Here is a 27,191-nt window from a genome sequence, read left to right on the forward strand (position 1 = left end):
TCTTGATTTTGTTTAGAGTTAGGTAGACCTTTTTTCTAACATTACTTGCCTGCTTTTCCCATCTTAGTCCTTCATCAAAAATAACTCCTAAATATTTGACATCGTTTTTTGGTTACCATTTGGTTACATTATTATTCAATGATACGGTATAATTTATATTCCTTTGTTTCAAAATGTTGAAATATAACTCGAGCAGTAAATTTTAACACAATAATAATCAAAAGTCATACTGAAAGTTTTCGTCGATGAAGCCTGTTATATGCATACAGGTTTGGCATGTGTTGGTGTTAATTTATCTGGCACCCAGCAGATGGTGAAATCTTCTTCCGACACGCTAAAGCTCTGAAGGTCGGGAAAATTTTCAACATCTGGAAGGTTTAGATTACGGAATTTTGCAAGACTGCGTCAAGGATTTTGCAGCGGGAGGCCTGGTAACCTCACTGTCTTGGAATTTGATTGATGGGAGAACCTTACACTCAGACATATTTCTAGGCCTCCCAAAAAGATGACTTCCGTCTTGTCGGTATTGACAGAAAGTTTGTTCTGGAAAAACCACTTGCTGAGGTTGACAAGTTGGCTTTCTAAGTTACTTTTTAACTCAAGTTGATTTTTTGCACTTTGAATGATGATGGTATCATCTGCATAAAGATGACAGAAGGTGCGAGATTTATCAATACAACTAAAGATATCATTGATATACAAAAGGAATAACAGAGGTCCTAAAACGGAGCCTTGGGGCACACCAAACATTCCTTCGGTGATAAAAGAAGATCGGACATCTCCAATATTTGAGCACTGCTCTCTTTCACTGAGATAGGACTCAAACCAATCAAAGGAGTTTTCGCGTAGACCTAGACAAAATAACTTCTTCAGGAGGATTTTATGGTCGACAGTGTCGAAGGCTTTTTTCAAGTCCACAAGGACTGTTCCAACATACCTTCCCTTGGCTACCTCCTCAAGTACAAAGTCGGAGACACAAAGGACTGCTGTATCCGTGGAGCGACCATTTCTAAATCCAGATTGGTATTTGCTAAGGATGTTTTGTTCGTCTAGGAAAGTAGAGACTTGGATATGAACGAGTTTTTCGAAAACCTTTATATACAGACAGGAAGTAACGAAATAGGTCTGTAGTTGTTGTTGAATCCATTCGCCATAGTTTATAAAAAATCAAAATTTATTTCACTACATAAAAATAGAAGCTTTTCGGCTTACGCCATCATCAGTATACAAGAATGGTAAAAAAAATTTAAAAGCTCCAATTAACGATAAGGAAAGGAAATTTCTGGAAGCCTGATTTATTGCTACTATGGGACCATCATTAAACAACCAAATAGAAACAAAACAATTACAACTTTTTAGAAATGGCATCACTTGATTTACTCCACGGAATAAAATAAAATTTTATTACCCATTATGTTTTTTAACGAATTTTTTATCAAGCGCTTATTAATAACTTTTTTATTTGTAGATAATTAGGCAATTTTTTTCAACATTTTAGATACAAATTTGTGATTTTTTACCATTCTTGTATACTGATGATGGCGTAAGCCGAAAAGCTTCTATTTTTATGTAGTGAAATAAATTTTGATTTTTTATAGGTCTGTAGTTATTTCCGTCGTCTTTATCTCCCTTGTTTTTGTAGACAGGGGTAACTCGTTTCTTCCAACATCGTGGGACGACACCAGTAGCAAGAGAGATTTAAAATATGGACAAGGTAATAAGATAGGATTGGTGAGCCAGCTTTAAAGAGATTTTACACATATGCCATTATCTAATCCAGAAATGATTTTCACGACAGAAGTGAGAGAGATGGAAGAAAAATTAAAATCATTTTTAACAACCTTTGGGCAAATATGGTGTCCGAAAAAGGAAATACAGAAGCGAGCTTAGAACCTACTGTTGCAAAAGATTTATTGAAAGATGCAGCTATAGCCTTTGGCTCAGATAATTCTACACTTCAGTTATGAACTTCGGGGTACTGCTGGATTTCTTCTCGTTATGTACTAACTCGTTTAGAACTTTCCACAGTATATTTGGGTTGTCATAGTTTTCATCTAGCAAATTTTGATAATGCTGCTTCTTCAAACGATTTTTCAGATTAATGACAAAAATTCTTTGCTGTTTGAAGTTTGCCCAATCTTCACCATCTTTTGTTCTTGATGCTATTTTTTTAGATAGTCTAATATAGATTTAAGCAGCTCTTCGGATATCCAAGAAGGTCTTGACTCCCTTAGACGTCGTTTGACAATAGGGGCGTGAATGTTTAAGACTTTCAGAACATTTTCATTCAAAGCATCAGCAGCTATGTTTGGGTCAATGCTATTTAGAGCATTAGACCAGTCTAATTGATTGAAGTTTTTAAAGGATCTACTAGTAACGAATTTTGGTGCTGCTTTTGGAAGGTTACTATTATCTCTTTTCACACAGAGAAAACAATGGTCACTTAGTCCGATATCATGAACCTGACATTCAAGTGAAATGAAATGATGATGAAAATTTTATTGTTTAATTTTTATTTCATATGATGATGAAAGTTTTATTGTTTTAATTTTCGATATCTTGAAAATTCATTTATGAAATAAGATTGTTATATTTGTCAATAAGGAAGACCCTATACACCTTTGTCAATCATTTAAAGTTTGAAGTTTTATGTACCTGTCTAGACATAACCGTTTTTAAAGATTTAAACTCACCCAAAATTTGACTTTATTAAGGAATGCTGTGAAGACTGTTTTTTCATCTCTCTCCACCAAATTCAGTAAAGATGTTGCGAGATAGTGATGGAAATCAAACAACTCCGATTTCAAAACTTTCTCCACCTCTACCTGGAGGTTTTGAGAAATTTCTCCTTTCCTAAAATGCAAAATGAAAGCAATGATTTGTTACCATTGGCTCAATATAGATTTAAAATGTTTTCAATGAAACGAGGGGCTATTTTATCCCAAAAGCCATGTTATTTATCGGTAATCGTTATGGCCTAAGAAGATCTTGTAGTTTTCTCTTTTCCCAAAGCGGTGTGCGTTTGTTGCTATGTTTTTTCAATGTTGATTTTTAAAACTTAAAATTCGAATGCTTTTCTTTTTAATAAATCAAAACGTTCGATTAATATTATAACGAAATTGATCAATTGTCTAACAATATTACTATGGTAATCGTCAGCCGTGCAAAATTACTCGAATCTGATTGGTTTAGAGGAGTGCAATTAATCGTTAATTGCACTATTACCACTTTTTGCACTCTTCGGCGGGGGTACACTTTTGTCCCCTTATTCTTTTCTCTCCCAAGTCCTGTGTCCGAGACTTTTTTTTACTATATATAATAAAAAACAAAGAAATTTTACGTTACAATAGCTTCTTTTAATTGAAAACAAAGAAAAATTACACTGCAATGTTTTCTTTTTAAACAAAAGAAAAAAAGGAGGTTTTCGAATGTTTACAAAAATATAAAAGTTAGAAAAAGATTCTTTTTCAAAACTATTTACTGTCGATTACCTCGGAATCGTATGTTTTGTCGTGCAATTAACGATTAATCACTCGTAACAAAGGAGAAAATACCGTAATTTGCACTCGTCCTTCGGACTCGTGCAAATTACTATTTTCTCCTTTGTTACTCGTGATTAATCGTTAATTGCACTCCAAACCATACGATTACTAGTACAAATTCTTGTTTTTGCCGAGGTGATTGCAAAAAAAAAAAACAGGCCTACGAATTAATCACACCGCTCGCCCTTTTCATCTCAAACTTAAAAATGTAATCAGCCATACACTATATGTTTAAAATTTAGGTACAGTCAGCGAGTATAACCAACCCTTAAGGTAGTCTTAAAAAAAAAATACAATGCACTCTCTTAACCATCTCTCAAATCTAGCATGAAAAATTAACAAAAAAAATGCAATTATCGTAAAAATGACCTTCTCAAAAGAAAGATTTGGTAATAACTAACCTTCGTATCTTGAAAATGTCGCTTGTGAATTTCTGCTGGATGAAATGAACCAAGACAGGGACAGATGACTTCAAAGGAACCTAGCAATATAAGAGATCAAAAATATCTTATTCGTGAAAATCGATGCGTTACAATTATCTCTAGAAATAGCTTTAAGAATCAAAAAACATTGCGAGGGCTGGAATTTCGATGTAGAGGTTCTCACCAAATGGTAGATTGAAAATGATCATTTTGTGTGTAATAGAACATTATATTCTTATTCCCAGGTCCTCAAAAACTATTGCCTGTTAGCTACAATATTAGCCAGGATGTATGAGCAGTAAGGTTAAAAGATCTTTACATTAAAGTTTTATTTGGAAAATTCTTGATTTACTGCTAAGTACATGTTTGTTTTTAAAAGAACATCTAAATTTTTGAAGCCCGCAGATGTTCTTAACTTTTTTAGTGTTAAACCTAAAAAATCTTCTTAACTTATTTTCATCATTTTTTGAGCATGTTTGCCCGTTTTCCTAAAAATCAAGTGTTTTAGAGTCTGCAAAGCCTTAAAATGTTCCTAACATTTTGGCCATCGAAGACTTATGTTCTTATATAGTTTGTTCTTATGAAAAACGTGTATTATTGTTGTGATTGTAGTAAAACTTACGAAGCTGCAACATAATGATTGCACGCGATGATTTTCCATCAACTCTGAACATTTCAAGGAGAATAACATATTCAATAATCCTTCGAAAATTGAAGTGAATTCTTGCATCAATTCCAGTCGCAAATCTTTCTGTCTTTCTTCAAACTCTGCCATTTTTTTCTCTTTTTCTTCTTCACTTGTTTTGGAGGGAAATTGAGGTTGTTTAAGGATTTTCTGCATTCCATCATTGAAGATTTGAATTCCCTCATCCAGGAGATCTTTAAGCAATTTTCCATCATTTGACTATAATTTTTTTACAAAGTAAATTATACGTCTGGTTTTCTAACTAGATTGATGGAACTTGTGCTACGACACGGGGGTCGATACTAAAATTTCTGACATAATGTCGTTATATTTCTTATTTCTTAAAGAAAACTTTCATTTTATTTCAGTTCATTTATTGCTGTAAAAATGTTTGCTCAATTCATAAAGCAGCATCGTTTATAAAAGTATCAATTTTTGCCAAAAAATAAATATTATGTTGCAAAAATCAGCATTCTTGAGAAAATTCGTCCCAAGAAGACAAAATTTATCCTGAGAAGACCAAAATTGTGTAGTCTTTGTGTCTAAATGCTCCCAAAAATAGTATATTTGTACTAAAATAGCCCTTTTCTAAAATAGAGTGGTGGTACGCGAATAATTCTTGAAAACCCTTTTAGTACTCATATATGTCTGAAATTTTTGTACCAACCCCCCCCCCCATCCACTGGTTGCGACTGTCTTAAAACATTTAAAGACATTTTATTATTTTTATCTTGCAGGATGGAGAATCCATTGAAAGTATGGAAGATATGCAAAGCTAGAGCAAACCAAGAATATCAGTTTATTAAAATAGTTTTGTAAAAATTCAATACCTCATGATAATTTTGAAGATCTTTATCAGAAAGTCGAGGAGATATCATTTTATCGTCGTGCTGTAAAATAGGAAAAAAAGGAAGATTTGCAAATTATACAGTATTATTTGCAGGAAAGTTTTCATTAAAGTTCTGACAATTTAAAAAACCCATCATTAAGATATGAAAAGTGGACCATTTTGGGCCTACATGTACATTAGTTTATAACAAGCAGGAAAAAAAATATAAAATAGGAATAAAAATTATCAAGACGTAAAAAAAAATATTGACCTTTGTTTTATCAGTGTCAATCTCTTTCAATTTTCTTTGAATGACACTGCTCCATACTTTGATGAAATATTGCATGATATGTTGAGAAAAAGATTGACGAATTGAGGCCAACATTGTGAACTTTGATGATACCGCAAGGTCCAAGTCGAAACAGCTAGTAAATCAAAGCAGTTATAATTGTAATTATGATAATTATGATAGTTGGTATTTTAAGGACATCATTTAACGCATCTCCTACCATTTGCTTACACAGCATTTTTAAACAAAAGAAAGAGCAGCTTTCTCCCTTTCCTGTGCCGCACAAGGACAAATTCTTTTGTCATTTCTGCTTAGTCAGCATATTGAGCGCACTTTCTTTCTATGTGATAAAAAAGAATATCTGTTGAAAAGTGCGCATTATTGAAGATAGTCACCAAAGATCGGACTTTATAATGCACGGTGCAGAAAGAATGAGTTATTAGATAAAATCTTTGGCAAAGTGTAGTAGCCTAGTATTTCTAGGGTATAAAAAAATCATTTGAAAATGCACATAGAACATTGTTCACCAATTATGTTTATTAACAAGTACGATAACAAATACATAGAGCAATAGTTCAAAATGATGTCAACAAACAAGGCACGATTTTTGTTAGTTAAAGTATCACTCCTTAACACAGATAAAAACACTGGAAAAAACCGGGGGGGGGGACTCTATTTGAAAAAGACTGTATGCGTGGACAAAAATTAGGGCCATTAATGTAGAAAAAAATCTTAGGCTTTTATTTTTTAGGCTAGTAAGGTAGTAATTTTCAAAATCAGAAAGTTTCCTTTGAAAAAGAAATACATACAGCTTTGTCCACAAAGTGTCTTTCTTTTCATCCATTTCTTTCCTACAATGTAAAAGAAAGCTGTGTGATTTGTGTCTAATGCAAAGCGTGTATTGCGAATTACTTCGAAAGGTTGTTCCCTTATAATAATGACGTATGAATTTAAAAATGTCTAAAATAATAAATTTATCATTCTTTAATCTTTCAAAATTCCGAAAAAATTCCAAAAACCCGTCATCGGTCATCAGGTTGACAATGTTGTCAATTCTGCCATTCCCTCATTTTCCTCTTAAAATTTCGTCAAACTGTCAAAACAAGGACCAACATTTTTTTTTTAATTCAATATTTTTCCCAATTCTGAAATTTGATTTTTCCGGGCTCAAAAATTCCAATTTTCAGTCTCTCACAAAAGAACCTAATTTTAAAAATTCTGTCCAAATTTTCGCCAAACTCCATAAAAGGCCTGATTCTGCTCCTCCACTAACTTGGAAATCCTTCATAAACTTTTAAAAAATTTAAACAAAACATAAGACATAAAAATGATGAAGTCATACAGTAATGATTGATGGTCTTCTTTCAGCAGATTGGTCAGCAACTTTTGATCCTTTTCGACATCTTCTTTCTTGTTCATACGTCCATTGGAAAATTTTTCATTTCTGAAGAAATAAAAACATTATCTCAAGTCTGTCTCTAAAGTACTTGGATGCTTTACTTTTTTAAATAATTTTTGGTTAATTTTAGGTTGAAGCAGTCCCTTTTTGCCTAGAAATGTGTAGTTAATTCGTATTATCTAAAAAAGAAAAATTTTTCCCTTTTTTTTCAAAATGTCCGTGACCAAGCTTTTACAATTGATGTTGGTCAATTTGAGGGTGCTGATTCGGAATTTAAATGTTACCAAGCTTGAAGCCGCAGTTTTTGCAGTAATTAAATTAGTTTTCGACATATAGTTTCCTAATTTAGATATAGGTAACCTTAGGCTGCTCCTTTGGGAATAGGAAATTGCTTACAATTTTTCTTTCCAAGTTTTTTCAACAACTTCTTCAGTGTCTTGTGGATCAAACAAGAGATAATAATCAGGTAGTTTGGATTTGGTTCTCCTTGTTGATTGTTTTGCATTCTCTTCTTCATTTTCATCAACTTCATCGGTGTGAAGAACATACTGTCAAAATTAGAATACATAGCTATCAAATCTAAAGGCCACAAAGAGCTTTGTGTTCAACACAGAGAAATTACATCAAAGTTCTATGTCTAAAAGAAAGTCAATGCAACAATGCACAACTTCAGACGGTTTGATTTTTTCATTGGTGAGCTACTAGCAAATAAAACACTATTCTTTCACCCAACGCAAGGGTGGTGGAAAAATAGGGTTAAGGTAAGTTTTGATTATTTTAGGTTGGCTGCAAGTTCTGAAACTTCTGAATCATTTACCTGAATTCACAGGATGTATCAACAGTATAAGACTATTTCCAACCAAAGCCTACAATTTGATAGTTTAAGTCTAAATAACACTAATGGTAGGGGTGTTCAGAAGATATGGACTACCATTATTGACAACCTTCGTGACCTTGAAAGGACACGAGTAATAGCATTCTTACATTCCTAAATTGTGGCAGCTTTTTCAAGAGGTGAATGATGATGAAAGCAATGACAATCCCAAAGAAGATTCCCAAGACAACTGCTAATATCAAGTATCCATAATTGAAGACAACCTGTAACAAGATATTATAGGAAATAAAGTATATTTTATGAATCACCTGAAATGTTTATTACAAGTCTTTTTGCAAATTTCTTGCTTACATGCAGCCATCAATATCCAAAGTGGCCTTATGAATATCTTTCAATAAAAGATTGAAATGTTTTTGACTGATTAATTGTTGCAAAAGATGCAAATAGAAAGGAAGGGTCTGAATTACATTTTGTTCTTCTTTGACATTTTGATGAAGACAAATTGCTCCATTGTTTACCTTCTTGTAGATGGGACTGTTAACCTAAAGAAAATGTGCAAAATATAATAAATTGACAATAAGAAAAAATCATCATTCAAGCAGGAGTAGGAGTGATTTTTTCTTTAAACTGTATAAATCATTTCACTAGCCTGGATATCCAGGCTGCGAACTTTTTTTAAATTTTGATGTTTCTAGTTTACTGTTTCTACAGCAATGTAAGAGGTGCAGTGTATGTATACTTTGACTTTGGCGATGCAATTCAAATATTTGTAAAACTAAAGATTTGTCGACACCGGGTTTACAAGAATCAAGGTACAGTAAATGGCAGAAACACCAAATTATAAGAAAATAATCTAAATCTTGGATATCCAGGCTATTACCTGTCCTGACGTCCAGATCAATTCTGTGTTATTGTAAGTCCTTGATTCAGATGGCTGAAATGTACAAAGTGGATCAAATTATTTATTAGCCTTTTTATGCCCAATTATTTCTATGCTAAATTTTAAGTGGTTTGACTTTAGTCCTATTTTGATATGTAAGCTCAAGAAAGTCAAGTGATTCAAAGATGGTCCGCATTAAATTAGGGCCCATAAGATACTCAATAAAACTTATTTTATTTGACTAAATAGTTTCTTTTTAGAAACAAAAAGGAATTTTAGAAAAAATTTAAAGGCAGTTTCATGTGTTTCAAGAAAGTAAATCGACGACTTTAAAAAAGTGGTAAGATGTACAATACAAACCTCCCAAAGGGAAGAAAACTTTGTGATGTAGACGAAAGTAGACTCTTCTTGTACTGAAATCAAGAAAAATATATTCAGAAAATATTATAAGAAGTTATCTCATTGTAGGTTTGAACATAATTAAAATTTACAATTATTAGGACTAGGAGGATTTTGAAGGTGAGTCTTATGAAGACAACCATTGAAATGTTGAGAAAAAACATTCAGTACCTCCAAAAGCGTTAATCTTGAAATTGATTAGAAAGTCAGTATATGTCACAACTTCTTCTTGACTTTGATGAACTGAAACCAATTGCATTCCTGGAAAACCATCATATATACCAACATTGAATGCGATATCTGAAGAGTTTGTTTGGTGCTTCAAAACTAATTCAGTCCTCAAGTAATTTCGCTTTTCACCAAAAACCTAAAGAAAAATTGATTAAAAAGAACTTCATTTTCCTGAATTTTATGGGATCAAAATAAATTCAAATCCTTAAATATTTAGCAATTCAAAATGAAAAATAGGTTTTTGTATTATGGTTGTTGTTCCAATTCTAAAGAACAACAAAATCAATATCAAACATCAGAGTAAATTAGCAACACACACTTGGTATTAAGAATCTTACCTCTGCTTTCTTCTCCAAAGTGAGAGCAGGTTTCAAAATAGGTCCGATACTTTGTACTCTGAAGGACTTGATCGAAGATAGACACTGAATCGAAACAGCGCCACTTCGACCACTGGCCTGAAAAGCATCATCTATTATTTGCATTTCAAGGTCAATAGTTATGTTTGAAGGAGCACTTGAAATGTATGATGGAATGACTAGTGCGATTCCATTGGATGACTGGTTAGTAATGACTGACGTCATATGATCATTCTCAAAAACAGCATTGATGTATGTGAGTGAAGCAATATTCCTTAAAAATATTTTAGTGTTTAAAATAAACAAATTGACATAATTGTAGGTAGGTAATAGTGTCAAATGCCTCTTTGGAGTTTTGCTATGTTCAGCGATGTTTTGTTATAGAATAAACACATTTAAATTAAATGTGAAGTAAAAATAAAGCAAACTCAAGTTTTTTATGAGAAAAATTTAGCTCTGAAATAGAGACATTCTCATGCAATACGAGGTCTAAAATATATGATTGTATGTAATAACTAAAAATCAACTTACATATCAAGCAATTCATCGCCAATAAAGCTAATATTAATGGTCAAGGCATTCACTTCTGTCTTTGGAAATTCCAAATTTACTGTTAAGAAAAAGGCTTCACCAGCAAGAAGATCGTTTGTTTCTCTTGAAGTGTTGTAATAAATTTGAACAGGTTTGGAGTCTAGCTGTAGCAAGTTTTTGTTTGAAGATAAGCATTTCGTTTGATTAGATACAGGATACCAATGGGCATATATCGTTGTTGCTGGCTTTATATTCAAAATTATTATATCCACGATACATTTATTATTGTTATTCACTTCCAAACTGAAGACATTAATATCCTTAAGTTTTGTTGTGAGAACTTGTTTACAGGTAGTTGAAGATGTCGTATAATTGAATTCTTGGTTTGATATTGGGAGTACAAGGAACAATTCATTGTGATAGGAAGATGTATTGATTGATATTGAGATGGTATCACCAGAGACAAGGTTAGTTGCAGGTTCACCTGTTAATGTGAAAAAAGAACCAGCAGCAGCATCGTTTGGGTAACATACAATCTATGAAATTAAAAGATTAAAAAGATACTAGAATTAAAGAGCACAAGAATACTGTAAAGAGTGAATTTATAATTTTATTTAGGGAAGGTTGGTATTGAAATTCATTTGAAGTGAAAAATATAAAATTTGATGATGCTCAGTTAATGTGGAAAATTATGCAATTTAAAAACTGAGAAAGATCAATCATCAACAAACCTTAGATAGATTTTTCTTTAACAGACGTGTCCCATTTTCTTGTAATGTTATGTCAAATATGACATTGTTATTTAACTGATTTGATATCACAAATGAGACTGTGACAAGCTCTTTTCCTAAAACATCTTTTCTGAAGGTTGTTTCATCGATATTTATACCATTAATTATTTTCAAAACACAATTAGTACAATTGATTTTCAATGTCGAGCTTTCATTACGGCAGGGTTCAATGGTAATATTGAAGTATAATAGATTGTTTGTAGAAGGTACTTCTATTTGATCTATGAAAAATTCCTTCCTGATTTGATGGAGCAAGTTGTCATATGATCCTATTAAGTTGTCCTTAGTATAAACTGTACTGATGTTCATCAATGAATGCTCATTCCCATTATTGCATGTGTTTTGACATTGAGCTGTTCCAATAACATTTAATAACATTAGTAACCAAAACAGCATCATCTAAAAAAATAAAAGGCAAAAAAAAAGGCATGTAAAAAAGAAACTCAAAAGAACTCAATAAGGATGACAGTCATCAAGGATCAAATCAAATCATTATTAAAAATAAAATTTTGAAATAAAAGGAAGAGAATCAACCTGAATCAACTTCCAATATTTTTCAACCAACCAAAACCGAGTCAGCCTGTTCAGAAAAATGTCCAAATTATTTTAAATAGCTAACCATTCCATTACATTTGCAAGTTTTTGTGTGTAATTCTATCCACATTGAGCTTCGTTTTAGTTTTTTCACACACCAATTCTAGGCTTAAATTCAGTGATGCAGTAGAGTCAATGACCCCTGAAATCAAATTTTCTTCTTTAATTTTATGGTTGTTTCCTTAATAAACATTTATTTGTCTACGTATTGCACATTATATTGTTTCCTAAGTTACTTTTTAAAAATAAAGAAAAAGGGGATAATGAGATGAGGTGATGGGAATTCAATGTTCTGTTTATCATTGACTGTCACATGCTGCTAAAAAAAGTCATTGAGAATCAACCAAACTCTCAAACATCAAAGAAAATACTGATATTAATCCACTCACACAGGTTCTTCCCATATTATTTGGTTAACTTCACAGTACTTCTTCCTATTATTCCAATTTCCAAAGAAGGGTGTCAGAATTAGAAGAGGGGTGTCAACATTAGACCAACTTGCAGTAGTAGAGTTGGGTATGGGTGAGGTTTGGGTGTGGTTTTGTATCAGATTGGCAAGAAATTGGGTTATCATCAGTTAAGGTCAGGCTTGGAACTCAAAACAAGCACTCTTTTGTGATTGTCTCTTAATATAGTCTGGTTTGTAGTTTGTACAATATAAATTATAGCCCTCAGAAATGCTTTTCTGGCATGATCTGTGGTGCATGCAAGGTTAGACGTAGCTGGGAGACCCGTCTACTCTGTTCGTGTGATTTCAAAGTATAGCATTTAGTTAAACTTAAAACGAATAATAATATAGAAATAACAGATGTAGATGCCAAATCTGGTCGCAGAATTTTATTTTCAAAACGAGAGAAGAACTGCCATTCTAACACCCAATTTCATTACACCAGGTTTAAGCGCATCCACCTTAGAAGTACTTAGAATACAAGCTATTTTCTAACCTTTTCAATCATAAAACTACAAAATATAGCAAAATTTGAGCAACTTTTAGGCTAAGAAGAGCAAATATACCAGGGTATTCGGGGGGGCTTCCCCGCCCCCTGACCCTCACCAAGGCCGAGCCCTGGACCCATTTGGGGGACTTACTTACCCCTGAGCCCCCCTCCCCAGAAATTTTACCCGCCAAAATCAGAACTTTTTTTGACGTAGACCTCAGTTTTAACAAATAACAATTCGTCCTGGACTTTGCATCGTTTCCACACCTTTCTGAAAATCATTCAAATTGTTGGAAAACATAGAAAATAATTCACAAAGTCCCAAAAAATCAGAGAAAATAACTACAAACTATTAGACTGTTAGAGACTGTAAAGTAAAAAGTAAGTCCAGATGTGTCTTTTGCCATTGGACCATTCCAGAATTCGTCTGTAACAGGGGGCGGACAACACAGGATTTCTGAGGGCAAAAGTTTTCCCCAAAATTCAAAATTTCCAAGGTGAGAGAAGAAAAAACAGTTAAAAAAGAGTGGAATTTCCGACACATTTAGCCCTCAAATGAATGACCTGGCTGGTCCTTAAAATACAAAGTTGAATCAAAACAAAAATGAATGGTAGAGTAGGGACTGCGAGCGCCAGCTGCGTAGTTCATTTGTTTTGACATTTTGCTGCTGTGTTGTTGGTCAGTCATTTGAGGGCTATGCATGTTAGCCTCCACTGATGCAAGTTACCCGACTTCACGATAAGAACCTTGTTTTCTAACATATTCATATTATTTTTGCCATTTCTTAGAAAAATGGCTGGTCGTTGTTATTTCCATTGGTACGTGGTGTGGACGTGGTGAAATAAATAAAAACACAGCAGAATTTAATGGGAATCAGTCTATTCTATTTTGGTTGAGTTGCATGAGGCTTTAGAGGCCTATTCTCTCAACTATAGACACTTACTAATGAGCGTCCCGTCAGCACCTTGAACTGACTACCCAATTCCCCTCACATGGCATGGGGTCTAAATATAGGGGTTTTGTAAAAACCAAACACCAAAATAGAAATTCCTACCTTCTTTGTAGGAAAAATTGGGGGCATTTTACAATTTGATGAATGTCCTGACGTTCACATTCAGTCAGTAGTTCGCATTTGTGACTGTTTCAGCTTTAGATTTTAAAATAATTCCAAATTTTTTAAGGTACTCGCAGCTTTAGCTACCATTTGTTTACAAGGAACCAAGATACCACGGATCTCTATTTTAATAACTAGAGTGGAGAAAGTTGCCCTGAATTTTCTTTATAGGTCATCTAGAAAGAGAGATATCTGTTTGAAACTGTGCTCTTCACCGCGTTGCTCTAAAATCTAGAAAGACCAAAGAGAAAGTGGAGGCCTCTCACAAAAGGTTTAAAACTCAAAACGGGGAAGGGCTTTACATTCTATTTAGACTATCTCCTATCACTTGATGAAGAAACTAGCCGGTCGAGGCTAGTTTGGCGCTGTTGTTCAAAGTTGTAAAAAAAAACTTTTTGTCAATCATTCGACTCGGCTCGTCCGGTTGTTGTAACTCCGGATTACCTGAATTTCTTTTCATTCGTTTTCATTCATGAATGGGTTAGATTTGTAAAAAGTAAATGTCTATTGCTGTTCAAAATTGATCGAAGAAATATTGACATAGAGCAAACTGTGCTTCTCATCCTTGACGAAAGGTATTCATTCTGTAATGAAAAGTTGAGGGAGAAGTTGTTTTTGCAAAGTTTTTTATTAGCTTTTAACTTCTTTTTTTTTTTGGGGGGGGGGGGGATAGCAGGGTGCTCTGAACTAAGATTTGGGGATTGAGGCAAAATGGGGTGTGAGAATGTGTCATAAAAAGGGTCCCTTGTTTTTCAGGCTCTATAAATACAATACAGTATAAGATAACTTAATAAGATGAAGGCCAGGACCCGGCTGCAGGAGGGTGGGTTGATTTAATAGTAGTTTTTGATGATGAATAGACAGTTAGTCACACTAGTGTGCGAAATGCGTATCAAAGATTAATGCTGCGAAAGCGCTATATCGTTTACCTGACTCTCAAGCAAAAATATGCGCCGCAAAACTTCTAAAGGACCCTGCCAACGCACCGGACTTAACGAACACCGGACACGCGAAAGTCCGGTGTAAAATGAGAATTTTTTTTACCACCGGACAATCTCTACATCGGACTTAAGAAAGTCGTATGTCCGGTGTTGGAGAAGGATATTTTTTCCACCGGACAATCAAAACACCGGACATGACCAGTCCGGTGCGTCCGGTGTTTCTTAATTTTTTGTTTTATAAATGTCCGGTGTCCAAAATTCCCTGTATGCAACACCGGACTGACACCGGACTTATTGCGTCCGGTGTAGCGAAAGGATACTTTTTGCCACCGGACAAATACACCGGACAGTCCGGTGCGTCGGCAGGGTCCTACTTCTAAAGGGCAGGGATTCATAAAATAATAACCTGGTGCTTTTTAATGAAATTAACATTCTCAAAAACTATGGAAAATTGCCTAAAATTTGAGCCATAGATGAAAAAATTTGAGCCAAGCCAACCTTGAGAACTAATTTGAAGAAGATCAACTTCCTAAGAAAAAGATCTACGGGGGAGACAGAATCCACCTAATAGATCAGCGCACTGCCGGATAGGCTATTTCCCGGAAATTTTGCCTGACCTCAAACACTGACCCAATTACATGTGCGGAATTGTTTTTACTTTAGCGTATAGACAAGGCCTTAAGAATCGAAGCGCTGTCGGGAATTGAATCACAAATCTCGGTTGGTTGATTTTGGCTGCTGCACGTTTTATTTTGTTTCAAACTTTCAAGTTTTAATTAATTGTCTTGCAAACTTGATTCAGGTAACTCTCATCCTTGTTGTTGCAAATACATCCTGTAGATGACTGATATTGTTTTTTCTGAAAGCTTAATTTCCTAGTGTGACTAACTGATAGACCATTTCTTATCACAGTGCCATGTTGAATACCTTCATTAATTTTGCTTGATGCCACATTCATTTCAGCACCTCTAATTTTCCTGCCCCTCTCAAGTTCAATATATTACACGCACGTGTGTGTGCATGTGTGGGTGGGTTGAAGATTGTTGACTTTTTTCAAGTCTAGAAACATCAATTTTTACGTGGGCAGCGGGTCTCGTTTTTCCATACCAAGTTACTTCTCCATGTTTCTTTTTGATTGCTGTGGCTGTTTTGAAAACAGCCCTCAAAGGATTTCATTCAGTTTTTCATCAATTTTCAGGGATTAATCAGGTGTTTGATGTTTTTGGGTGTAGGCAGGTGTAGGTTGTAATTGACGTTTTTCTAGCCTAAAATTGATTTGTGAGTGACCCCTTTCTGTATTTGACCTCTTTTTAATTTCTGCATATCTTGTAACTAAAGAGGACAAAAAGGGTATAATTAGAGGACTTTTTTCATCCATAAAAGACAGACTAGATGATGATATTCCTGCAGGTTTACAATCTGTTACAATGATTAAATAATTTTGCAGCAGAGTGTGAGAAAAAACTCAAGCATCAAAATAAATTTCTTTCTAGCTAGAATCAGTGGAGTTTTTAATTATTTGCCACTTATACACCAGGTTTTTAAAGAAGATTTTGTATAGTTAATGGGTCCACATTTTGTTGGCAGGGTCCAAGCTTTATCTGGCTAGGTTGATAGAATTCAATGAAAAAATCTTATGTTTATACTTGAAATAAAATCTATAATACACCTGCATTGCCTGAAGATTGCGCCAGCATGAAACACCATGTACCAATTGTAAGTTAGTTCTTTATTTCTTGATATGTTTATACTATCATGATAAAGACATCCATTTTTTGTGTTTTCTTAGAAGTTTGTTTTTAAAACTTTTCTCTACTGTCTGTAAGAATCAGCAAGGGTCAGAAAAAGACTTTCTTGGAATTGTCTCATTATTAGAGTGTTTTGTTCTTGTCAAAGGCATGAAAAATCTGTGAAGATTTCAGTGTCTAACTCCTGGTGGTTCTCTTTTTATGGCAGTGCAGAGTTTTATACTTGCTGAAATACTTAAAAATAGCAGATTTCTGAACTTCTTTTTCAAAACTCTAGAAATGGAAAATATTACAATACCTTTCACAATAGAAAATTGAAGCTTTTAGAATGATGGTATTTATGAATAAAATTATTTTATTAAACAATCTTGTATTTTATATGTAGCGAAGATGGGCCTTCGGGCCTAATGTTACTTAAATATATAGATAGATAGATAGCTCATAGTCGAAAGAGTAGTTGCTGAGCTATCAATCAGATGAGTTTCAATTTTTAGGTCTGCAAACATTTCATGTACTTTTTGAGAACATAATACAAAAAAAAAAGTTGTACAAGTTAACTAAAGATTGGTTTAGAGACATGTGGGAGGCTTGCAGTAAACACAAGATGTAATATCAGGGCCCAAATTTTAGCTGACAAGGCTGGAAATGTCAAATTTTTGCTAAAAAATAACATCTAATGCTAATGGGCTCCATTTTTCTTCATTGATATTGTGACATTTTTTGGTAGCATTTATCAGTAGCAACTATTTTTGAAATATTTTCTACTGTAAGCAAATAGGAAATTTTTCCAAGGAAATGTTTTAAATGCCAATACAGAGGGAACAGTATATACTTCAAAATTAATGAAAAGCTTTTTATTCTATACTGTATCTTAGTATATATATTACGAATCTACAAAAAAAAAATTTTCACAACCCCTGTTTTCAATAAAAAGTGCCTTATAATTTTGGATTTTTGCTTCCCAGATGGTGAGTTATGGGTGACAAGACACAAGCTGACATGTTTTTCAATTTTAAAAGTTTATTTTTAGCGAATAAAGAATCTAGAATTTTTTTGTGGACTATATTTCACAAATCAGACATTTCTTTCATTTGCCTAGTTTTTTAAGATGGTTCAGGTAGCTTGAGCAAATTCATTCAACTCTGTCCATTTTAAAGCCAGACAGAATTTAATAAGTTCCAGCTTTTTTAGATAAAAGAAGTAAAAATGCCCAGCTTTTATTTAGACAGATTTGGAGAACTATCACCTTCCAACCTTGGATTTGGTTATAATACTGCTATTCTGCCATTGATAAGAAACTGAATAAATTGAAACCCAGGGGTTCAGAATTTAGGCTTATGTACAATGAAAAATGGTGCATATAACAACATGATCAGATAAAGGTTTTGATTGGATTTTACTTTGATTAAGTATTTACTTATCACATCTCAAAGACAATTTTGTATTGAATTGCAACGGTTTCCAACAAAATTACTTGTTTGAAATGTTTGCTATATAGAATCTACAATATGAAAATATTCTTTTTACTGTTTACTACTAGTTGCTAGCATCGTTATAAAAATTCTAAGTTTTTTCTAAAAGAGCTCAATGAATCAGGAATTTTATGATTGGATAACTTTAGTTTGAAAGTTTGTATTATTGATAGTTCTCATAAGTTGAGATTATGAAACTATTGATTTTTTGCACTTTCATTGGGTTTATTTGGATTATTCATTTCAGTCAATATGTAGGACATACCAGATCACCAAAATGTTGATTTTATTAGCTGATGATGATCTTATCAATGAAATAATTGTTGAAATGTTAGGTAGCAAAATCTCATTTGAATCTAATTATGCTACACTGATTATTTGAATGATTGGCAAAATTTGGTCCATTAATATCAACTTATTGGTTTCAAAAAAGTCACTAGGTTTGGTCAAAGGGGTTTTCCTTTGCGTGCAAGGGTGATAAGTATGAAGGAAAACTTAGTCTCAGATTTCAGTAGGATTTGTTTATAGCAAACATGAGTGGCTGATGAGTGTGTACTTCATAAACAGCACAGTCAAAGGAAACCCCTGTGACATGTGGTTATTAGTTGAACATTTTTCAATAATGGCCGTTCTTTCTTTTTGTGTGATCATTGCTTCATGATATTTGAACCACATCAGAAGAAAGATGTCTGATTTGCTGATAGAGTGATCATATTTATTTGTGTCTGGGCACATTTTAACCGTCGAAAATAATGTATATTTATATGAGAAAGAGTGGAAATATCATCATTTTTACTATAGAAAAGTAAAGAGAGGGACGGTGTTTTTCTAATTATGTAAAATATATTTTTAAGTGCTATTTCTCATTTAGGAATTGAACCATCTTACATGATTTAATGGAGGTAGCTGACGAGATAATTATTTTCTTTTAATTTGATGGCCTTCCTTTTGTTCTCTTCCAGTGCTATAAAAATAACACACAGAAAAAAACAGTTTAGCAGTTTATTGGATGTGAATCTGACGAACAACTTTCTCCGTCAGAACACAACAACATCAAAAAAATCAGTAAAAATGGATCTGTCAAGAAAACTCAACTTTTTACCAATACATAATTGTTCTTTTGAGGCCAATGATTCCTCTACCCTGTCTCCTATGACAGAACTGGCGAACAACTTCGAACTCAGGTAAATTATTTTCTTTCTCAAATTTACAAAATGTTGAAAATTATACTCTTTCATGAAAAGTTTGAACTATGATTTTGATATTTTCTCTTTTAGTTCGATGTCTACGCCAAGAAGAAAGCTTGCACTTTCAAATTCTATGAACCCTACGCCTGAGAGAAGTCCTTCAGTTACAGAATCACTAGAATCAGGTTAGTGTTAATCTTTTAGTATTTGTTATATTGTTTCGAAGTCGGTTGTCACGATGGTAAGCAGATTAAGAAGATGCTGTTTCGAGACAGATTGAATAAACAGAGGAGATTAATTTTTCAGTCAGAACACTATTTCGTTGGAAAAGAAATTTGATACTTTTTTGATTTTTCGATTTAAAAAAATTTCTTCCGAATTTTCTTTTTTAGGTTACGAAGCAGGGTCTCCACTGTTTTTGGACGCCTGTCCAGAAATAGATTCACCAACCCTTGAGAGTATAAGGTAACAAACATTGTTTTGTTCTGTATCATTGTCTTTTAATTGTGATTTTACAACTGGCAAACAAACGAAACCTTGTTTATAGATCAAAGATGAAACCTTGATATTTGATGTATGAAATGTTTTTAAAACCTTTTTGTGTTTTTTTTTTTAATACATATAGAGCACGAAAACTCTCAGGGGGACCTTCTCACAACCACAGTTTACGAAGGTAGGTTTAGAAAAGAAATATAAAAACTTTGTTTTGCCTGTAAACAAACCTTTCGGCTTTGCGAAAAAAACTTCAAGGGTTTCCCAATTTTCCCGCCAAAGATACAAGGAGTTTTCTCTGAATAGCAATCACTATTGACATGGTTTTCCCATTGCAATTTTGGGGTTTTCTTTTTCTCCTTTTCGGTGCGTGCGTAAAACCTCAAGAGGGTTTTTCTTTGATGGAAGTCTCCATTTGAAATAGAAGGAGTCATTTGGAAAAATTTTGCATTAATTTCCTGTCGAGTAATGCTTTTGACATCACTTCCCAATTTCTGAATTGACCCCCTGAATCGATCACTCGTTTTCAAAAATAAATTCGTCCGTTTACAAAACAATCGATAAAACCTCAAAACATTTTTATTTTATTTTTTAAACGTGAACCCGAAAGGTTTTTTATTAAAATAGTAAATCCGCACGTGTATTTAAATCAATGAGAAAAGACTTTATTGATATTTTTTTGATAACAGATTACCGAGATATTCATCTCTTTATTAACATCTCATCGAGAAAGAAAAACCCTCAAAACTCTTAACATTGAGAAATAATGAGTACAATTGTACAATAAATCTCATCGCCGCGTTTCAAAAAAAAAATCTAAATGAAATGACTCTCAGCTGTTTCCAGAATTGATCACAAAATAAGAGGGCTTCGCACTGAGCTTCTTAATTGTATTTACAATTAATCTATAGATTAACCCTTTTGCTTATTCTGTAGTAAATAACCATTATTATAATCTTTTATTCTTAAGCCATTAACATTTTTTCCTCTATTCTTTTAATTTTTGTAGGCAATTGATGACCCGAAGGAGTTTTTCTTCACCTGTAAGTTCTGATTGTCTTTGGTGTGCTCGTCCACGGAGAGAAGTTGATCACGCAACGAATCTGATAATTATTCAATTTCCAATTAAAAATGCCATCTGCTTTTTTGAAAGAAATGCCAATTTTTTACTAGTTATTCTTCCGTTGATAAGTTTCAGTGTCCTCTCTGCGGAACATCTTGCTTTTAAAAAGCTCGTTGTTTTGTAGCTTTATAATTATATGAAGTAAAAATACTGGCAATGGATTCCAATGTATTAATCAACTATCAAGATTTTTACCAATCATGCTTCATCCTTCAAATACAGGTTTTACCAAGAAAGCCTTTGGAACCATTGAATTTCGACGACCTCGCTAACATTCAAAACAACTCACCGGCAAGGCCCTCCAAAAATCTCTTGAAGCCGATTATCTTTAACAGCGGTTGTGAGAATGTGGAAGAAAATCACAGTGATCTATCTCTTTGCGAAATGTCGGATCAGTTTCCAGAGCTGAATGACGATTTTGAGATCAAAAGAAGGAAATACGTTGGACGATCGCATTCTGCTCCCACTGTTCAAAGGGTAAGAATTTAAGTTCAAGGGATTTTCGTGGTCTTTTAAAGATTCTATTTTGTGTAGGAAACACTTTATATATCCCTGTCTCTCAGTGTAAAATTTGTTTGAATAATTACTCCGTCAATTTTATTCGAATTTTCAATCATTGACATTGTTCAAAATACTTCAAATTCTTTCGATACTATACTTTTATTTCACTCGATACTTAGAATTATGACTCACGCGTTCAATTTGCGTGTCAGCAATTTTAAATTCATTGTTTCTCTTTCAAATTGTTTAAAGGATTTGGATATTTTTGATTCTGGGTCTTCTGGTCATTCAAATGGAAGCAACGATGATGGTTTCTTTGATGAACTAACCAGTGATATCGCTGACTCAGCAATTTCCTTCAATGCACCCGCTAACTTGATGGGATTAATCAATGAACCTTTATGCTCTTCCAAAAGAAAAGTCAGCGATGTTGATAAAGAAAATCAAGTCCCTAAATCGAAACCGATTTTCATCAAACCAGTTGGCATGCCAACTACTAGACCTCGATCATGCTCATTATCCGTCAAAAGAGATAGCCCAGCTACGTTGAGTCCAAGCCCCATGAAACGAAAAAAGCGACCTAGACATGTTTACCGAAGCAAATCATTTTATGATACCAATCCTGATGATTTGTACATGTCTGAAAAGGTTTGCCATTGCTTGATTTTTTTATACTTTTACATCTCTTGGTCACCTCTTTTCTGGTTTCTCCGACCAACTATTAAAAGCTACTAGAATAAGGTCATTAGATTATACCAGGCTAGATGATCGAAAAGGAAATATACTAGATGGAAAGTGTTTATCACACTGATAGACCCGTTGCAAATTAGTTTTCGTACCTTTTGCATTCATTATTTAATGATAATACGCTCCGTTTCAGAAATTCGAACTACCAACGCCTACAAGAGCTTTACAGCGATCGCAATCATTCGATGTCAAACATTCCAAGAATGCAAATGTCGATATCAGCAAACTGTTTGGTATGTATATATTTTTTATATAAGAAGAAAGTCTCCAAGAAGATTAAGGCTTCGGAAATTTTAAGAACATTTCAAAGGCTTTGCGGACTGAAAATACAGTGGGGTTTACATAACTCGAATACCAACAGTGAACACAAATTTGTTCGAGTTAAGGAGACATTCATGTTTTAGAGGTTCGAGTTAAAGAGACTCCACTGTACTTAGAATTAGAACATTTTAAGAATATTTCTTATCTCAAGCCCAGAATAATTTGACGTTCTGATAAAGAAAGCTTATCTAAACAGTTTTTACTGTATTATCTATTCCTAACTTTCTTTTTGATAAACAAATGAAATGACTTAACTTTTGGAGAGATTTTATCAACCTTATGTAATGTTTGCCTGTCCGTATTTTATCTTTTACAGACATGGATGATAAAAAATTGATTGGTGACAAAAGCAAGGTAATTTTCCGTCTTTTGATTTCGCTTAAATTCTCTAAAAAAGGGTCATTATAGTTTGCGGCTTTTTTGAAAAATAGATACTGCAGTTGGCATGGCGATTTGATGTAAATGATTTGTCTAAATAAACACTTCGATGAGATTTTAATACCCTTTCAATGTGATTTCACTAGTGATAAACAAGGATCGAATTTCTTTTTCTCATGTTTTTAGGAATATTGCTTACCGACCTGTCAAAGCAAACATCCTGACCTGAAAGGCATAACTCCTGAAACTGTAAGTTATTTAAAAGTCTCATTTTTCACAGTTTATTACACTACAGTAAAGTGATCTATTACTGAGATCAAATTCATAAAAATGTTGTAAGAGACCCTTTTGTCGATTTGGATAGGGATACATTCATGATATGCGATATGCACCAGTTGCTTTATAGCAAGGGATAAATTCATGACATAATGATAATAAAGTCTATCTCAGAATAATCTGCAGTGGAGACAAAAAAGGCTTATGATACTTATGATAGAATTAGAATTAAGTAGCGGTTTTGTGCTTGTTGAAAAGATATTCAAGAGTATGCTAAATAGAAAAAATAGAAAAGATCAGTTTCTTGTAGACTTTAGTACACCTTATGACATCGTTCTCAAATGGCTTGCAGCTTTTTCTCTGTCATAAATTCCAGCCCCAATACACCTGGATCGTTTTTCAACTTCTTTGTTTTCTTTTTAGTTGACTGATTTGTTGGAGGGAAAATACAATGATGTTATTGGCGAGTTTCACATCATTGACTCGCGTTACCCTTACGAATTCGAAGGTGGACACATCAAGGTACTTATAGTTGTTTTCAAGTACTCTGGTTTGGCTTAAAAGTAAAAAAAAGTATAGAAAGGAGAGAAGAGGAAAATAAGAGTGGTTCTTTCGTCATTCGAAGGTAGCCATGCACAACAACTATAAGCTCAAGTTGCAGTTTGAATATTGCATATTTTCAGGTTTAGTCACTATAGTACTGTCCTTTTTCCACTTCAGTCTCTTAGTAGTGACGTGAATCTTTTTTTAATCTCTCTTAATCTTAATTTTTTTCTTAATATCAGCTGACTGAGCTTTTTCTCCTCTCCAACCTTCTCGTTTTTGATAAGTGCACTTTGGCTAGTACTCGATGTTTTAAACGGCGCTTTTTATGTACCTAACCGTAATCTACTTGTGATGAATTTTAGTATATAACGCCTATATCAAAACCTCGTTTTCAGGAGTAAGAGTTCCTCTTTTTTTGATGAAAATGCAATAATATCGGGCCTCTGACAATATTTCAAATATTATGAGAACCTCGTATTGGAACTGGGTTGTAATAATGAATGCTTCTTGTTTCTAGGATGCTCTTAACATCTTCGAGAAACAAGAATTGGTGAATAGATTTTTGAAGAACCCACCAAAGAGTGATAATGAGAAAAGAACTGTCCTTATTTTCCATTGTGAATTCTCGTCGAAACGTGGTCCTTCTATGTAAGTTTTAAACTTTATGCCCATTTCTTTTAAACATTTTATCGACAATTTTACGCCGGCCATAATTAAGCACCAGCATCTTTTACTCTGGCCCTTATTATGCCAAAGCTCATTTTATTCCTTTTTTTCCTAATTTAATTCCGATCGAGACAAAATTTTACGACTCTTCGCTTTTGACATTAATACTGTGATTTTTCCTTTGCTGAAAATCAGATAATTATGCTTTAAAGACTAATAATTTTCCATGAGGGCTGAAATTTCTCTAAAGGCCCCTCCCACATAAATGAATGATTTAATTAATGGTACTTAACTACCAACAGTATGGCAAAATTATAGAAAATGACTAACATTAATTTTTTCTATATTTTTCTGTCATTCAGGTCACGATTTCTTCGTAACAAAGATCGAGATGCTCACCAAGAGAATTACCCAGAACTTTATTATCCTGAGCTTTATTTACTAGAAGGAGGCTACAAAGAGTTCTACAGTAACCAACCAGTATGTATCTTTTATCGTTTTTTTCTATAGAGATTTTGTTTGATATAATATTTAAACCTTACTTAAATATCATGAGTCATTTTCGTTATTCAATAGAAAGCTGTGCAAAATCTTCAAATAAGTGTTAAGTTTGGGAGGCGTCTTTCACAACCTTTTGTCTGATAATCTAAACAGCAGTAAAGTAAAGTAACCTAGAAACTAATATCTTTTCTCCTATTTTCAGGGATACTGTGAACCTAAAGAATACCGAGAAATGTTAGATCCTGAATACCAACAACAATTAAAACTTTTTTCAAAAAGATCAAAATCATGGAGTGAAGACAAGTCAAGTTGCCGGAACCGAAGGAGACCAATCCTAAGATATTAAAAAAATCCCAGAACCAGAAAAATCCCGGACACCTCACTTCCCGGGGTGTCCGTTTATAAATATTATAGAATAAATTAAAAAGTCAAGAAATGTTCATATGTAAATATTGCAAAATATTAAACTAACCCTGAGGCGTATATAGTTATTATTATATTATTGTTGTTATCCTTGTATTAAGTAAGTAGTATATTATAAAAATTGTGACCACTGGCATGTTATCATAACCCAATTTGCTGCTGGAGAAGTTTGACGTTCAGCATTTTTATTACAAAATGACTGTCCAAAAAGATTTTAAATATTTTTTTTAGGTTTAGTTTTATTTTTCTCTGAAATTTTTATTCGTGTGCTGTATGCAGTGGTAGAATAGAGTTTGTTTTTATTTGAGTTTGTTTGGTTATTTGAAATGGACTGAAAAGGGTTGGCTTGAAGCTGAATGGGTTGGTCATTTCTAATGCGCCGGCGCATATTGTAGAAAAGTAAAGATGACCGACTATATACAAAGCACCCTTTCTCCATTTCAAGACCAAGAAGTTTGTTCGAAATTGTGTTCATCCTGGAAATTCTACTATTATTTTCATTTTACGGCATAAAAATTATTTTTCTGCCCTAGCAATTTTATTTACCATTTGATTTTATTTTAATGTTTTATCTTTATAACAAACGAAGATATACTTATGAATACGAAATATTTCTTAAAACCTGAGAAGTCTTTTGGTATCATTCTCTTCTTCAGACTGTAATTAAGATTATTTAGATATATATTATGATTTCCGAGTAAACTATCAAACCTCTTGAAAGGGTTTGAGTCACAGATATCTGTAAAGCCCGAATGGCTAGATTTGCGGCTTTTATCGAAAAGTGAAGCCTAGGTTTGGAAGGATTTCCTACCAAAGTCACGTGACTAAAATATGCAATTTCACCGGTTTGAGAGATGTGAAATAGGGTTTGCCGCCTACGTTTTTTGATCTCGCGCTCCGAAAACAATTAAAATGCTAGATCCTATCCATCGGCACGAAATTTAAAAAGTCAAATTTTTGCTTCACTTTTTTTTGCTGGAGAAAGCTTAAAGTTGCAAATCTAGCCCTTCGGGCTTAGATATCTGTGGTTTGAGTTAGTTTGTAAAGTCTGCGACCGCAGTCGGCTGCGAAGGCTCCTCTTTCGATAGCACAAAGGTAGGGGAGGGTGCCACTCTTTCTCCTTGGATTGCTCCACCTACTCTTGTTCCTTTTCTAAAGGGCTGAGTAGAGATGCATCAAATATCATATTGTACTTAGTAAGAAGTTTTTGGTATCGCCCACTGGGATTGAACCCACAACCTTTCGCACCGTAGCCTATTTGGTTTTTAAGGTGATGACATGTGCCATTTGAAATCTCCACTCGCATATGATCAAAGTTTGCAAAGTCCATTTCATTGGGTCAAGCTGGAGTTTTTACAAGTTCTTTGATGACTCTGTTGGTCGTTAAATGTCGAGACAAACGATTTTATTACTTTTTCTAAAGAACGCGTCATCCCTATTGTTTAAAAATAACCAATCAGTTAAGCATCTTGTAAAAACTCCAAGACATCTCATTTCATTATGCTCTTAATTAGGATTCTCATAGAGATCCTAGCAGATATATCATCACGCGACTACATCGACCGTTAGAGGTAGATGCTTAACTAGAAAATTCTCAACGGACCAATATGCAACAGGGGTGTACATGTTCACAGTATTTTCAGTTTGTTTCATCATGACTGTACACATGCAACTTGCATTCCTTTAGGCTTTTCCAGACATAAACTGCCATTCATTTGAAAGAGGTTGAATGTTTTCCAGATAAGAGTGTCATTGAAATTCTGCATTTTGCATTGTCCATTGTCCAATCTGACCGAATCTGATTCTTTTCCAGGGGTGGAAAATCGAAATATCGGAAAAAATATACCCCACCCCCCATCAACAGATTTCTCTCTGGAAAAGACTTATGCCATTTTGAATGTTATTACAGTATATTTCATTTTGTGGGTGGTAATAGATTTGCAGGGCTAATCGTTGTGTGTCAATGTACAAGATTTCGTTCGTTGACCTTTTTTAATCTTCCTGTTAATTAGCCCATTACCAGGCCTTTTCAT

At 33.7% G+C, this 27,191-nt stretch overlaps 2 protein-coding genes across 2 annotated transcripts in view; one reads left to right on the forward strand and one right to left on the reverse strand.

Moving 5' to 3' along the window:
• Nucleotides 1-13,942, reverse strand: part of LOC136818122 (uncharacterized) — a 35,173-nt gene extending 21,231 nt beyond the window's left edge. Inside the window, exons 1-17 of the mRNA XM_067074479.1 lie at nucleotides 13,777-13,942; nucleotides 11,130-11,588; nucleotides 10,399-10,934; nucleotides 9,850-10,141; nucleotides 9,452-9,647; nucleotides 9,242-9,294; nucleotides 8,882-8,935; nucleotides 8,469-8,543; nucleotides 8,151-8,264; nucleotides 7,563-7,714; nucleotides 7,110-7,211; nucleotides 6,577-6,618; nucleotides 5,750-5,903; nucleotides 5,480-5,539; nucleotides 4,587-4,868; nucleotides 3,944-4,023; nucleotides 2,694-2,853 (exon numbers count right to left, since the gene is read on the reverse strand). Coding sequence (XP_066930580.1) covers nucleotides 2,694-2,853; nucleotides 3,944-4,023; nucleotides 4,587-4,868; nucleotides 5,480-5,539; nucleotides 5,750-5,903; nucleotides 6,577-6,618; nucleotides 7,110-7,211; nucleotides 7,563-7,714; nucleotides 8,151-8,264; nucleotides 8,469-8,543; nucleotides 8,882-8,935; nucleotides 9,242-9,294; nucleotides 9,452-9,647; nucleotides 9,850-10,141; nucleotides 10,399-10,934; nucleotides 11,130-11,588; nucleotides 13,777-13,803 — 2,838 coding nt within the window. The 5' untranslated portion in view covers nucleotides 13,804-13,942. The remainder of the gene's footprint in view (nucleotides 1-2,693; nucleotides 2,854-3,943; nucleotides 4,024-4,586; nucleotides 4,869-5,479; nucleotides 5,540-5,749; nucleotides 5,904-6,576; nucleotides 6,619-7,109; nucleotides 7,212-7,562; nucleotides 7,715-8,150; nucleotides 8,265-8,468; nucleotides 8,544-8,881; nucleotides 8,936-9,241; nucleotides 9,295-9,451; nucleotides 9,648-9,849; nucleotides 10,142-10,398; nucleotides 10,935-11,129; nucleotides 11,589-13,776) is intronic.
• Nucleotides 13,943-18,963: 5,021 nt separating this feature from the next.
• LOC136818109 (M-phase inducer phosphatase-like) lies at nucleotides 18,964-25,787 on the forward strand. The gene is made up of 14 exons (XM_067074467.1): nucleotides 18,964-19,181; nucleotides 19,275-19,369; nucleotides 19,577-19,649; nucleotides 19,810-19,857; nucleotides 20,686-20,719; nucleotides 21,022-21,276; nucleotides 21,553-21,948; nucleotides 22,181-22,280; nucleotides 22,685-22,722; nucleotides 22,933-22,995; nucleotides 23,446-23,544; nucleotides 24,086-24,216; nucleotides 24,597-24,714; nucleotides 24,938-25,787. Exons 1-14 carry the CDS (start codon nucleotides 19,069-19,071, stop codon nucleotides 25,079-25,081), a joined length of 1,707 nt encoding a protein of 568 aa, XP_066930568.1. The 5' UTR covers nucleotides 18,964-19,068; the 3' UTR covers nucleotides 25,082-25,787.
• The last annotated feature ends 1,404 nt before the right edge of the window (nucleotides 25,788-27,191 follow it).

The sequence above is a fragment of the Clytia hemisphaerica genome, unplaced genomic scaffold (genome assembly GCF_902728285.1).
Source record: "Clytia hemisphaerica strain Z4C2 unplaced genomic scaffold, Clytia hemisphaerica genome assembly, whole genome shotgun sequence".
Taxonomy (NCBI): Eukaryota; Metazoa; Cnidaria; class Hydrozoa; order Leptothecata; family Clytiidae; genus Clytia; species Clytia hemisphaerica.